Here is a 15528-nt window from a genome sequence, read left to right as displayed (position 1 = left end):
AAAGATGAAATTGCCTTTCTTCTTGTGACCGTCCTCTTTCTCTGGTGGGGGTTGGTATTTTTGCACGTAACATTGGTGTTCCAAGTCCACGATGTGGTGACAAATGTGACATTTTTTTCTTTCCTGAACATACGTGTGCCTTGGTATTATTGGTACGTATGACTTGTTCACACGTAGAGCACAATCTCAGCAGTTGACAAGTGCATTTCTTCTGTGAACCTTGCGTCTTCAAATGTTGTTGGTAACAGGTAGGGCTGACAAACGTGCGCAGACAAGTTGAACAAGGCACTGGTTCTTCGCTCAGACAGGGTGAAGAGGCCAAACATCCTGTGCATTTCGATCCACAATGCTTGTGTTGCTCTCGATTGTTATAACCATGGTCACATTTCTCACAGTAATAACCGTATCCCAGGAATCCGGTGATACTGGTAATGGTATCGAAATGGTCATCGTGATGATAAACATGAATGTATTTTCCGTCCTTAAAATCTTGCCCTCGAAACAACAGAGGCCCGCGCACTTCTTGAGGGTGCACTTTCAAGGTGTATCGTGGAGCTAGGGCATCTTGCAATTTTTGCATCTCAGGAATGCCACAGGGTGTGTCTTTGGACAGGCCAGCTTGTTGCAACAGGAGTTCTGCTTCGTTTCGTTGTTTGGCTCTGTCCGATTGTCGAATAGTTTTCCAGGTTCTTTTCCATTCTGCCGTGTCGTTCTTGTTGGCATAGGTTCGTCCCACCACGATGGCACGGGCTAAACACATCTGGTCATGAGGATTGTGAATTTGGACAAGGCTACGCTTAATGCTGCGAAGGTCGTTCACCAATAACATCTTTTTGCGTCCGGTCCCTTGAGGAGGAGAGACGTGGGTCATGTCCAGTGTAGCTTTACCATCGGTGATGTCAAACTGGTCATTAGATTGTTGCACGTGTTGAATCTTGTCCATGACTTTGGAAGCGGTCAATTCTGCAGGGGTGCTAAACTCGATCCAAACAGGGGATTTCAAACCGTCGTGTTGTATGGAAAGTCTTAAGCGATCGTCTTCTTTGGGTTGACATTGTCGCTTGAGTGCAGTGAGCAAAGAATCCCACACCCCAGTGATGAACACTTCTGCTTTCTCTAACGGCACTTCAGCCTTGAAATCTTTAAACTTCACCGTGTATTTGTAAGCCGTAGTTCTAAATTTTCTAGAGGAGCGCTTTTCCGTCTCTCGAATGGAATAGTACTTTTCAGGGTTGACTAAGGGTGGTGAACTTGGTTTAGAGGGTTCTGATTCTGGTTCACTCATGTCCTCTTCAAAATCACTGGCATGAATTTGTGCCAAGATTTCAGCCCTGGTACGAGGCGATAGATCACGTTTCTGCCTCTTACTTTCTTCTTCTTCTTTCTTCTCGAATGAATTAGATCGTTTCATCTTGAAAGCAAAAAGTCAAATGACTCAAGTTCAAACACCATGAGCTACTTTATAGTCATAGCAGACCAGCGTATATAAAAGGGTGTGTGTCTTGTCCTTTCACTATTCATTTCACTCTCAAGCCGAGCACAACGATGGAAGAGACTAACCAGATGGAACGTTTCGTCAGAGCTTTGCGAGGGGTCATTAGAAAATTCTCTTCAGACCAGCCTACGGACTACTCTCCTTCCTTTAGAGATAAAAGTCAAGATACTTGCTATATCTGTCAGAAGAAAGGGCATTGGTCTTCAGAGTGTCCAGACCGTCAAAAAAGAACAAAAACAGGGACTAAAAAAGACAAAAGTCAAGATACCTGTTATTATTGTAAAGAAAAAGGACATTGGTCTCCACATTGCCCAAAAAAGAAACAAGAGGAGTCAGAAGAAAAGAGGGATTCTTCAGAAGAAGAGAGGGATTCTTCGGAAGAAGAGAGGGATTCTTCAGAGGAAGAAGAGGAAGAAAGAAGACAATTCTATTTACAAGAGGCAAAGAAACAGGAGAAGAAGAAAAGAAGAAGGGAAGAAAATGAGGAAAAGACGGTGAAGAAATTTAAAAAACAGAGAGACTAAACAAGGAGAAAGAAGAAGTCAATGAACTTTTTATTAAAGTGTTGTGTTGTGAATTGTGAATTGGATTGTAAAAAATGAATAAAAGAATAAATTAATGATATAAGGTAAGTGTCTTTGAGTTATGATTTTAAAATAAGAACGTACACTCACGCACTCATACACAGACACGTACTATAAGGGTAAAATGGGTGGGTTTTTTTTGAGTTATTGGCAAATTGAAATTGTATTTCTTTTCGAGAAATGTGGGTGGCCCTGAAAAGGGCCTTTTTCTTCATGGTGAAGGGGTGAGTTTAAGCAATCAACTTTAACTGCCTTAAGCCTTCGCCACGGCCAAGGCCTACTTCTGGACTGCGTAATGTTGATGATGATGATGATAATGATTGGGTTGAAATCACTAAGGGTGGTAGGGTAGGCTTAGTCACAGGGTTGACGTGTTTAGCTCGGGAAGGTCGTATTCTCTTCGGTCGTAATAAAGAAGTCTGATACATTTGTTTCAGACTTCTTAACTCCGCTAAAATGTCCAACAGTACCGTGACCGTTTGATTTTCACCCTCTTGTTTCTTTGCTGCTACTTCTTCTTGCTGTTGCTGCTGTTGTTTTTTTCTTACCTCTTCTTCTTGCTGTAGGAGAAAAGCTTGTTCCGCTTCCTTTTGTCGTTGTATAAATTTCTCCAATTCTTCTTTCTGTCTCTGTCTAAAATTCTCCACTTGCGGTAATGAAGAAGGTAACGCAGGTTCCGGAACAAATTCTTGCGAGGAGAGAAAATCCACAAAATCCCAATTCACCTCTTCTGAAAGTAAGTCCGGGTTCCCTTGGGCAGTCTCCCCTGTTGGTGCAGCCCAATGGATCGTTTTCTGAGTTTCCGTCATGTTGAATCACTGTCGCATAGATTGACTGCACACAAGCGCTAGCGAATCTATATAGACCAACAGACGTCACAGACTGCTCTCTTCGGATTGGATGCGGGCTGACTGAATTTTGTAACGCGTGTTCGGATTGGTGAATGAACTCAATCCGTTTCAATCTTACCTGTACCTATAAATAAGCGCAGTTCACTGCATTGATTCACCTGTTCTCGTCGCTTCAAGATGTGGACCACAGTTGAGTCATCCACCCTTGTGTCTTCCATGATGTTTCGGACAGACTTGCTCATGTATGTCCGATCCAAGTGGACCGTTGTCCACAGGACAAACACCAGCCTGTGGATACGTAGGATCTACGTTGAAAGACAAGGATGCCTGAAAAGAGTGCTGATTTACGGACCAACAGTGAGACGTAGCCTAAGGACAAGAAGAAGACCAATACGGTGCCCTTTATGTTAATGAATACATTAACACAAACCCAAAGGCCCTTTTCAGGGCCAGCCATATTTCTCGAAAAGAGATAGCCTTTCCATTGCCTACCCCTTTTTTAAAAAAAATTAAAAAAAAAAATCCCATGTTCAATTTCCCTTGACGCTATACAGTCCCACCCTGTTTAAATTCCTTTGACGCTATACAGTTCCCAATTCCCATGTTCAATTCCTCTTGAGGCTATATCGTCCCACGATTTTTCTCTATGTTAAATTCCCATTGAGGCTATATGTTCCCACGAGTTTTCTCCATGTTAAATTTCCATTGAGGCTATATGTTCCCAGGGGTGTTTTTAATGCTAATTCCCATTGAGGCTATACTATCCCCCTTCACTACTCCCCGGGCAGCCGAGTGATATAAAGCGATTGCCTTTACCGAACACTGCCTTCTCACTTCTGCCCGTGTGGGTATAGCCAGTATTGCGCTGAAAAATGACGTTCAACTCCCCCCAAAAACAACATACCAAACGTGTCAGGAAGCCTATCTGTTAATGTCATGATCCTAGTTTTAATATCCGGAGTCACGTTTGTCAGTCTTATTCAGAATATTCGATAATGTCACAACTTTTGAAGTACACTGGGGTTTAATGCAAAGGAGATTTAGTAATGTTATTTCGATAACTTATCTTTGGGTTTTAGGTCAAGACGTTTACGTATGGCCCTTAAATTAGGTCAGTATTACTACATTCCGGTCTACGCAGTATTGGTCTAAAAGGTATACACAGATTGTCAATCAAGCAGGTATGGAGAAGATATGTCAATGTGACTAATTTATATATTCGTGTAATCATATAGTAAGAGAGCAGTGACACTTGACTATGGTTTGTAAAGGAATAAATGTTATCAACTGTTATTGGTATCGGTCTGGTAAAACGTCATGGCAGTGAGAGATCCGAATCACACCAGAGATTAGCGTCAATCGAAATGTGTTAGAGGTAGCTAATACATGTAAGCTATATGGCGTTCCGAATGATGTTCTAGAAAATTACAAACGGACAGATTGAACATAGTCCACCAGCTAGCAATATACCTTTCGGAACGATGGATTGGGAAGAAAGGAATGTGAAATCAGTGAGTAGAGTCTCTCTCTCTCTCTCTCTCTCTCTCTCTCTCTCATTTATAGAAGTTTGACACATGGCTATTAGGATAAGCTTATTTGGCGTCAAATACCAAATTGTGCCAACAAATACTAGATGATATTGTTGGTTAATCTGGTGCTCTAGGATGGAAATGCAGTTGGATAATTGGGTGGAGGAACTCGCTGAAATGTGGCTACTAATCTGGTGCCGTCCATCGAACTAGACTCTACACAAGCACAAAACTAGCACTTCTGTTACTAATAGTGAAGTCACTATAACATGGTCCATTCTCTCTTTCTCTCTCTTACTCACACACACACACACACTTACTTCCAGTGTGATTTAATCTGAGACGGTGTGAATATGAACATTTTCGTATTACAGGTGATTCGGGGAAATCCCCCTTCTTAATATGTTGTTATTTTCCTTGTTCTTAATATGTTTTTCTCACATGACACTTTACACTTTGATTTTCTCACATTGGCATTAGAAACATATAATACTTTACACTTCATACACGTATAACAAAACTTCTAACAGAAACACATAATTTGTGAAATGAAAACAGATAGGATCAAAAGAAGAAAATCAATTAATGAAAATAACTGATGTTGAAACTGAGCTAACAAATATGATTCTGTTTCAGTTTAAACATATTTTTAATGCCAAGAAACTCAGAAGTATGTACACATGGCAACATGACTGCAACACGAACATTAAAACTTAAAAGTTCCTCTCTATTATAAACATAAATTAAGTAATTAACGAGCAAATGAAAAAGAGTTCTGGAGAAAAGAAAGGTCAAAGCAGGTGATGTACACACGTATAATCAGAGTGACGACAGAAAGTTAGGAGTGGAGCGGTGGTGTGGTCCAGTACTTAAAATTGTAACTACAGTCATAATGGAGAAAAACAGTAACCATACACTTGTGAATTCTATTGTGTTAATAATAAATTCCTGTATTTCTTTTTCTTGGCAAAGTGCTTACTATTTTTTTGTTGATGCCAAATAGATGTATATCCTAATCAATGTTAATATTGATAATCTGGGATAAAGTTCAGTTACGTTATCAATAATTTGCATTACAAAGAAAAAGATCGTCATTTTCTATTGGAAATTAAAAAGAACAGGAAGGAGTGTCGATAAGATTATATCTAAATAAATCACAACTCGGTGAACCGTATTTCTGCATTAACCGGCTTAATAACACATAAGATTGCCTAAAACATGAATTAGACGGTCATTAAAATACATTAAATTTAATAGATTTTACAATCGAAAACATTTTTCTTGTTTATTTAGAAGACAAGTCAACCTAATATGTACTATTATATGTTGTTATGGAACTAGAAGTCAGTCCCGGGATGTTTTCAGCTGTTTGTGTCATGAGAAACTATTCGACAACTAGGATTCTGAGCTGATGTGGGTAATTTCTAAATAGTTCGTGATAATTTCATAATTTAGCAATTTAGCTTCTTTAAAATGTTTGTATCAAACCGATTCATATCCCCCTCTCTTGCTCTTGACTAAATGGGACCGCTCCGGTGGCCTAGTGGTTACAGCGTCCGCCTTGGATGCGGGAGGTCGTGGGTTAGATCCTCGGCCGAGTCATACCAAAGACTTAAAAATTGGTGCTAACAGCTGCCTCGCTAGGCGCTCAGCGTTAAGAGGCTAGTGTTAGGACTGGTCGGCCTGGTGTCAGGATGCTATGACTGGGTGGGACATCGTGCTACATGTCTGCGACATGATGCCCCAGTGCTAGGCATCACTATAAATTGCCACACTGCAGACATCGTAGCGATATGACTGATTTTTTTTTAAAGCTACGTTAAAAATCCGAATCACACACACACTTGATTAAATGGAAATTTAGAATGAAATAGGCTGTCACACCAGAGTTGGCAAGAGTTCTTTTTCAGTATGCGGTAACAATAACGAAAGAGAGTTCGCATTTATATAAGATCATGTACAATGTAATGCATGTATGTTAGATTCCAATACAGTCAATAAAGAATCGGTAGAAATAGTAACGGAAAATCCGTCAGTTTGCAATTATTACATTTTAAAAGAAATATTGAAAGAAAAATGGGCATTAAAGGAGACATTCGAAAGGAATGGTAAGCTTAGGAATGTAATTTCCATTATTAAAAGAATACGCATTTATGTAGTATTCGTCCTTATTATATGCTCATTTTTCTCCGTTCAATTTACAGTATCAGAATTGTGCAGTATTTTTCCATACTACACGGCTTCATACTGCACTACAGGCTTGTCTAAAAATAGTATCGTGAGTTAGGAAATAAAATATACATCATGTAGCAGGTGCCGTAGCGTTTTGACTTATTAAATTTACTTGTGGATGAACTAAACAAGCTGTTTGGTCCATTTGAAAGTAGAGATGATACAGCTGACGACGTGGATGAGTTCATTTAGTCACAAATGAAACTTACTGCCAAGCAAATGAATGAATATGGTATTCGCAATATCCATTGCAAATGTGATACAAGCAGTGTTGAAAATACCTTTTTGATAACTTAAGCAGTTATTTAGGAGAAATATGTATGACTATTCGCACATCGAATAGTTCAGACTATGACCCGTTCTCAAGGTTCTATAAAAACAGCATAGAAAACCATACTAATGCCAATGGCTATCATATCTGCCTCAGAGAGGTCCCATTTTACAAGTCAGTCACAATACTAAATTCGATATAAAAGAAAATGCAAGTAAAGAAGGCGCGTTTTGGTAGAAAACTAAGAACCCCAGAGCCAATAAGCCAAGACGAAGAAGAGGTCTTATTTCTGCTCGCGAAATGAACTGTTACACCGCAGCTACTTCGTATTTTCCCCGTTTAACATTTTGGGTACATTGTTTAGATTTAGAGTAGCCATTGAAGTCGTTCATGTCATGTAATTAGCTGGGGTTCTTCCAACAAAGAGATACCGCTCCGGTGGCCTAGTGGTGAGAGCGTCCGACTCGGATGGGGGAGGGTCGTGGGTTCGATCCCCGGCCGAGTCATACCAGACTTACAAAAATGGTACTAACAGCTGCCTCGCTTGGTGCTCAGCATTGAGGTTAGTGTTAGGACTGGTAGGCTTGGTATCAGGATAATGTGACTGGTTGGGGCATCATGCTACATGTCTGCGGCATGATGCCCCAATGATAGACATCACTATAAACTGCCACACTGCAGACATCGTAGCGATATGACTGAAAAATTGTTAAAGCTATGTTAAAAAAGTCCAAATAACAAGCCAAATCCAACAAAGAGCATGGAAGTGACAGGACATAAACATATGTCGTCAGTGGCTGGTAATAAACATACTTTATCTTGAATTGCCTCACAATGTTCTTTCTTAGTTGGTTTACAAAAATCGATCCACACCACAAGATTGTTCTGTAATTTCGACTACATTTCCAACAGAAATCATACTTTCCTTACTGCACTCGAAACTAAATGAATGTGTTATTCTATAGCAAACAATATTTAATTGTGCGTCTTTGTGAGAATTTCAGTTAAGAGAATCACATTTTTTCACACTGATTCCAAGCAATCAATGACAGAACAGAAACACAGGTTGAGTTGCATCAAAGACAATCCCTCCACTGCTCCAATCACATGTACATCGTACGGAAGTGACCCAGCTAAGAAAGCCAGTCCATCACAAATATAAAAGCAGAATTTAGTTCGATCGACAGATAAACAGAATTCATCCATCGAAACCAACCTGAAATGTTGTTTGCATGCGAATTCATTCAAAATATGACGCTAAAATTTTTTAACGAATGAATGAGCGTTTGACCAAGTTCAAAGGTCGCTGGGCGATGCTATGTGCACATTGATAGTGTTATTATGTATTTATAAATCTACGGTTGTGTAATTGCTTTGGAATCCATGATAAATTGAATTACTTTGTTTCTTGTAGTGTTGTCTGTTTATTATTCAGCCTTAAACAAAAAGGTAAAATGTGTATGTAATACAAAGGTTATTCCATTTGTTTTGAAAAACATGAACTCGCTGTTTTCTGAGTAATACTGTATTCATAAAGTCCTGTACTGTTGCTCAGAAATAGTTGCTCATGTTTTTTCCCAAAGATGTGCAGTAATTGTATCAACCAATATGATGGGCGATCCATATGTCAGATAGGGGTAATAAAAAACCCTGATTTGCAGAATCCGTCCCAGTTTGACAGTAGCATTTCACTATCAAGGGTGAGGATGTCGATTGAAGGGTGGGTTAAAGGATTAGTTACACAAGATAAGCTAGGGGGATACCATGAGTATCGTAGGGTGGGGTATTAAAAGGGTTTTGGGGATCTATCACACTGATAGGTTAGTTTGACCAAGCAAAATCATATTGTGTTCATTTCCTTCAAAGAAATCATATTTAATCATTGAACTTCCCTTCATAACTAGTCGTTTTCCTGTTAGCGATGTATAGTCAAACCTGTCTGTAGAGACCATTTAGAAAATCTAGAAAAGGTCTTTAAAAGTAGGTAGTTTTTAAATACATGTATTGATTTACGTATAAACGGGAGCTATGGACATCTGCCCTTGTTGACAGTTGGTCCTTATATACAGTACTCATAGAATGGTTACTATACTGATTCTCTGTTCTATTTTCTTAAATTATATTTACGTTATAACTTATGCAAATTACTGCATCACAAAAAGCGAAATGTCGCATTTCTTTACGGTTAATTACATGCAAGACTATGCTAAGATTAAATTTTACGTTAGACTTTAATTTTCATGCAGCTTGTAATTGTATATTTTGATCAGAACATTGTTAGTGCATGATAAAAGGTCGAAGTTAAATAAAACTCTTTTGCAAAATGTTACATGAGCCCTACTTCTTATGTTTACATGAGCAAAACATATTACATAACGTAGCCGAACAGGGTTCATCACATTAAACACACATTATTGTCTAAACCGTTCACTAGTACAGTTTTCAGTGCCATCGGTCTGCGTGGGCTCTAGTCTCGTGCATTGTGGATATGTGAGAAATCTGCCAGTAGCTTCCCATGGGTCGGTGGTTCTTGCCCGGGTTTTGCCCGGGTTCTTTCTCCATGAGCTGTACTGGCCGCCAGGTATAGCGTATCCTGCATTGACGAATGGCATTAAATACAAAAACAAAAACAACCATACTTGGTAAATATGTCGTCTCAAGTTACAGCCCGCGTAGCAGTTTATGCCTAAACTATTTATGTCGACCTTGAATATGTCCGTAAGAGTTCTGAGACATTTATGAAAGATTCCTGAACACATTTTGAACAAAATTTGCAATATTTAAGTATGAACCTTTGATGTCCAGAAACGTAGCTTCATCCTTATTTTTTAAAATGGTGTTTTATATTGTAAATATGTTTGAGGAGTTTTTTGTACACATTATTTTAAATTCTGGTTAAGTATTTGGGAAATAAAATCACTTGGTTGAGAACTAAAGTGCCATTTGATCATTAGCTTAATAGTTTAAAGCTCTAAAACAGAAATCATGTTTTCAACACGTCTTACAATCAAAAATAATTTGTCAAAGGATACATCTCAGTATCCAAAAATATTCCAAGAATAATCCACGACTAACATTTTATATGTCCTAATAATGAAATGTTCATAATGAATTCAGGTTCGAGTCCAGGCTAAGAATCCATGATGGTAGGCGATGACGTGTGCTGTATCCTGTACAGTACTGTTGTCTACAGTTCCTTGTAGAAACACAAGAAATAACATTCCGGCGTTAGAAATCCGAATAAAAATTTTAAGAAATGTTTTTGTTCAAGAATTATGTATGAGCACTCAAATATTTCCAGAGAAACGAATTAATCTTTTAGAATCCAAATAATCAGAAAAAAAATTAACATATAACTCGAAAACTGGCTGCAGCAGAAGAAAACGACTTGACATCAAGTGGTTTAAGCCCAGACTGACTAAATTCTCTGTAGACATCGGTATAAAACCTGAATAGTGCGCAAAACAGATGCCCGGATGAGGGTCACGTGATCACATTCTAGAAAGCCTTGGAAGGAATCTACCAGTCTAATGGCACGTAATTCATTACAGCCTCGGTTCCACGATTATCATTCACACATTAATAATTAAAAATAAGAAGTTGCTTACTTGACACCCAATCAATGCCAGGTTCTACGTAAAAAATATAAACAGTGTTTCTAATATTAGGTATTGATAACAATATTCAGATCAAACTGAATTTTACTGGAAAAATATATAATTTCTAGCAAACAAAATTACATTACATTGACATGTAATGAATTAAACAAAATAAAAAGGTTTTAAAACTTACAAACAATTACATTAAATCAAATATACATAACACTATAAATAAATCAAGCTAGTCATAACAAAGAATAACAAAATACAGAATAGAAATCCATAAATGCATGTTACTAAATTGTTTTATGTCAAATAAAGCCATTAGCGATAAATTGTAACAGATCGACAGGTTTTGTTTAGTTTTTTTTTTTTAGCGTATTAAACCCGAAGAATGTGAAATAAAGGCAGTAAATTGAAGGAAGGCATTTAAACTATAAATGGACGCTTACGAGTTGGAATTGTATATAATTTAACACTTACCGATATGGCTTTAGTTGGAAGTAAGAGTGTTGACAATCCCTGCCAAGATCCAAGCTCACTGTGCCGCATAGACCAATAAGCTTCCCATAAACACAGGGGGAAAAAATGCACACTACCAGGGTAAAGTACCCGTGCACACAGTGCTATATGACTGTCTCGCCGCGAGCGACCTGCTACGAGAAGTATGTATTGATGATTCACACAAAAATACAAATAAATGAACCACCCTTGGTAACGCTGTATGGGTATACAGAGTCAATTAACCAAAGTGTTCTTACGGCATACCAAATAGCAGCAGGGAAGTTTAACAGACCTTCCGTTCCAGACAAAATAAAGCTTCCTACGCGAACTTTCTTCGTAGAAGCCTCAGAAAGCAGAAATACCGCCTTCTACGGGAGCTAATTTTCATGCATTTCAGACCGAGTGCATTGGTTGGTCGCGCCGGTGTGTTAGTAAATATAGCATCCGAGACAGGAAAAATAAATTACGGGGAAAGATTTTTGTGTTAATTTTTTTGTTGCAACGTGGGGCTGCTTTGGCCAATTTTACGTCGCATTAAAATAATATACTTGAAAATAATATGAGTTCGAAAACTAGTACAGTTGGAGAGCCTCATTCTGCCAGATTAGCGCGAGAACAATTAGCGGCAGTAAAGAAACTTATCCCGGCAAAAGAATTATATAAGAAAAAGGTCCGAGCACACGAAGACACCGAATTTGGAATTACCGAGATATCGTCAAAATGGTTAAAGCCAGTTACTGAAACAACCGAGCGAGTCGTATATGGTGAGAAAAAAGATAAGGATATCATGAAAAGTGGAATTTATCCCATGTTGAAAGGTATCGAGGAACAATCACGAGTATTACCGGAACGATTAGCAATACTAGCACAACAACGCGGGCAACAACCAGGAGGAGAAAAACCTGCAATTGGTTTTAAAATAAGTAAAGGAAAACCTGGAGAAGGAAAACCTGGAGTAAGAAAACCTGGAGTAGGAAAAAAAGCGTTTCATCTCGAGGATTTAAGAGGAAATTTCACCGAGGCGGGATGGGAAATAATATCACAGCCGCTCTCGACGTTGTATAGTAATATAGATCAATTTGGTCAAATTGCGGAAGATTATTTTGATGGTCGAAGAGAATATCTGACTGATGAAGGGAAAAAAAGATACGCAAACCGTAAAAATTGGTATAATATGTTATATAAAGTTTACACGGGAAAATCACAGGCGAGAGAAACGGATCCATATTACAGAAGATTTTTAACAGCCGCAAAGGAAACGCATGATTATAATGTGCAACAAGCGAAAGAAGAAAAGCAACAAACGAAAGAAGAAAAGCAACAAGCGAAAGAAAAAAGACGACAAGAGAAAGAAGAAAAGGCTAAAACTTCACGAATAAGGGAAAAACCAAAAATAGAAAAAGATATTCAACTACAGAAGGAAGATATTCAACCACAAAAAGAAGATATTAAACCACAGGAATTGGAAGAAGAATTAACTGAGGAAGAAATTGAATCTCGTTTAAGAGAGAAGATTGATTATAGTAAACCTGCTAATATTTATTTGAGAGAAGACAATATCGATAAGCTCAAAGATAGCGGTGAAAGATTAGATACCGCTGCGAATTATATTCCAGCGAATATAAGAACATATGTGAAAAAAGAGCACATTGGATCAATCACATCAGGAGATTGGCCGGCAGTAATTTATTTTGGTAGTTTAGGTAGGCCAATAAATATATACGATCATGAATACTTAAAATTTTTAGAGGAGGTTAGTGACTTCAAAAAATTAACAGAGTTAAGAAGATCGTTTCCACAACATCCTAGCGGGATGACACGGGGAGAACCTTATCCCAGACCAGGCACGCCACCACCACAAAATACAAAAATAGGAAGCGGATATACCGTTTGCCCTGACAGTGTCGTCAACGATGTATCTCGCCTCGAAATATTAATCGGAGGAAAACGAGCCGGAAATAATTCTCGTGAAATAATCAACGAGGCCTCAGATATTTGTCAGCGATTATTCCGCGGCGGTGTCATCGACTCTTACATTTACAAGGAACTCGTCGATGAACTCATCGATTAAAACAACACAATTGAAATAACATGATTGTTCACAAACATCAGCGCAGACCTAGACAGGTCCGTATAGTTAACTCTCGATTGCCTGTATACAAATATATCCACGGCAATGGATTAGGCGACATCGTTAAAAGTTTCGTCACGCGAGTAGTCCCTAAAATAGGACCCGCAGCTAAGCAAATCGCATCAAAGGCAATAGGAAAGATAGGCGAGACTGTCATCTCTGGTATTGGTAATTTGGCCACTAAAGGCTTCGATTTTGTCAGAGGTAAAGTATCAAATTTAACGCGTAAAAAACAGCCCGTCAAATTACCTAGCACCAGCGAAATGCCCCCCGAGGTCAGTAAAGCCATAAACGACGCGGCAAATAAAAAAATAAATGAGTTAGCACAGGAAGTTGCTAACACAAATCTAGCACAGGAAGTCGCGAATACAAGTTTCATATCAGGCAGCGGTCTTCGTTTTAGATGAAATTCTTATTAATAAATGTTCGCACAAGTGTCAAACGAAGTGTTCGACATGGACGAGCCTGTAGGTAGAGAAACATCCGTGCGAGATTTCCAGTATTTCTCGTATGACGCAGTGACACCAAATACTGGAAATCGCTTGGAAATTCAAGTTCACGATACAACAAGATATTTTCTTCCATCTGAGGCATATATCGAAGTTACCGGGGAAGTTATTAAAGCAGATAATACCGCCTATGGAGCAGATTTTAAGGTTGGATTTGTCAACAACGGCATCATGGCGTTATTCAAGAGCGCCACTTACATGATCGACGGAAGAGAAATTGAGTCAATTACCAATGATGTTGACTTAGCAACGACTATAATAGGCCTAGCTAGATACTCGGATGATTTTACCAGATCAGCTGGTCCCGGTATGATGTTTACCAAAGATAATTCCGATCATCCCGAAAGTGATCCGTTTACCACCAGGAGACCGAAAAATCACACTGGTAATGCTGACGCTGATATCGAAGATATGATTATTAATAGTAATACTAATTACAACCTTGGATTTGCCACGCGAAAATCTATGTTAATAACAGATCGCAGAAGATTCTCTTGTGCTATTCCGCTATCCCATATATTTGGATTTTGTAGGCATTTCAGGAAAATTATCTACGGAGCAAAACATACCGTTACGTTTGTTAGAAAGGGGAATAGCGACGATGCTATCTGGCGAGGATTTGCTATCGATCCCACTACTAATTTGCGACATGCCAATGATGCCGCGAATAATAACGGTCAGGTGAAGTTACTCAAATTTACCCTGTGGATGCCAGCGATAACCCCATCAATGATCGAAGAAGAAAAATTATTGTCGTTTATGAACCAAGGCGGTAAATCTGTAATGTCATGGCTGACAACAACAACAGATTCCATAAATACCGATATTGATGGTGATTTTACATGGCGTATTGCATCGCAGCAAGGTACCTCTGCACCTAGGCATATCTTTATCGCTTTTTTGAACATGCGAAGATATGATCAAATACGCAGCCACATGATATTTGATAATATCAACGCAACAAATGTGTCTCTAAGAGTAAATGGCCAACAAGAACCATCAGAGGAAATATCGATTGATTTTGTCAACTATTCTACGGCCCGCGCGTATCATCGCTTGCTAAGTTTCATGGGTCGCGATCAAAATATCGATACCGGATTGCAAATATCACAGCTAGATTTTAATAAACTTTATCCTATATATTACTTTTCCCTGGAACATCTCGATTTGGTAAAGCAATCTGTCGTTGATATCCATTTCAAAGCCAGAATTCTCACGGGAACTAATTTATATAAAGCAGTTGCGGTGATTCTCAGCGATAGAACAATGATCCTGGAAGGAATCAGCGGTAGAATGAGAATCATCGACGCTCCTGTTGAGAAAATGTAACAAAAACCTAGATTTTCTAAATTTAGATTAAGCGATTATTAATATGCCATACGAACACGTCAGCGTAACTCTGACCCCCGGTCAGATGAAAAAGCTCCAAACGGCAACAGTAAAGCGATGCGGTTTGAAATTAACCCTGAAAAATGATCAAATTCATGGTGGTCCTAACAAACTATCGTTAACTAGGGGTCAACACGGACATTTCACCAAAGCCAAATCAGCGAATTCCGGTGTTCATGTGAATCTTAGCATAGGCGCCATCAGAGACATGGTCAAAACGGGTGGAATTTTTCCTCTACTAGCCGCTATTCCCGCGTTAATAGCAGGTGCAAAAGCGTTAGGGTTAGGTGCGGTTGGAGCCGTAGGCGCCAAATTAGCGCATAAAGCAATGGGAGGGCGATATGGTAAAAAAAGGGAGGGTTTCTGCCCCTCCCCGGTACAGCCATAAACGCGATTATGCGGAAATATATACAACAACAAAAGGCAGGAAGTGG

The 15528-nt window shown here is 38.9% G+C and overlaps 1 protein-coding gene across 1 annotated transcript in view; it reads left to right on the top strand.

Moving 5' to 3' along the window:
* The first annotated feature begins 3967 nt into the window (after positions 1-3967).
* LOC149775422 (uncharacterized) overlaps positions 3968-15528 on the top strand; it is a 76050-nt gene continuing 64489 nt past the window's right edge. The window contains exon 1 of the mRNA XM_089943914.1: positions 3968-4441. Within this exon, the coding sequence (XP_089800040.1) occupies positions 4412-4441 (30 nt within the window). The 5' untranslated portion in view covers positions 3968-4411. The remainder of the gene's footprint in view (positions 4442-15528) is intronic.

This window comes from Sinohyriopsis cumingii, chromosome 19 (genome assembly GCF_028554795.1).
Source record: "Sinohyriopsis cumingii isolate HCF-2022 chromosome 19, ASM2855479v2, whole genome shotgun sequence".
NCBI lineage: Eukaryota > Metazoa > Mollusca > Bivalvia > Unionida > Unionidae > Sinohyriopsis > Sinohyriopsis cumingii.
This window is presented reverse-complemented; position numbering and strand designations above follow the sequence as displayed.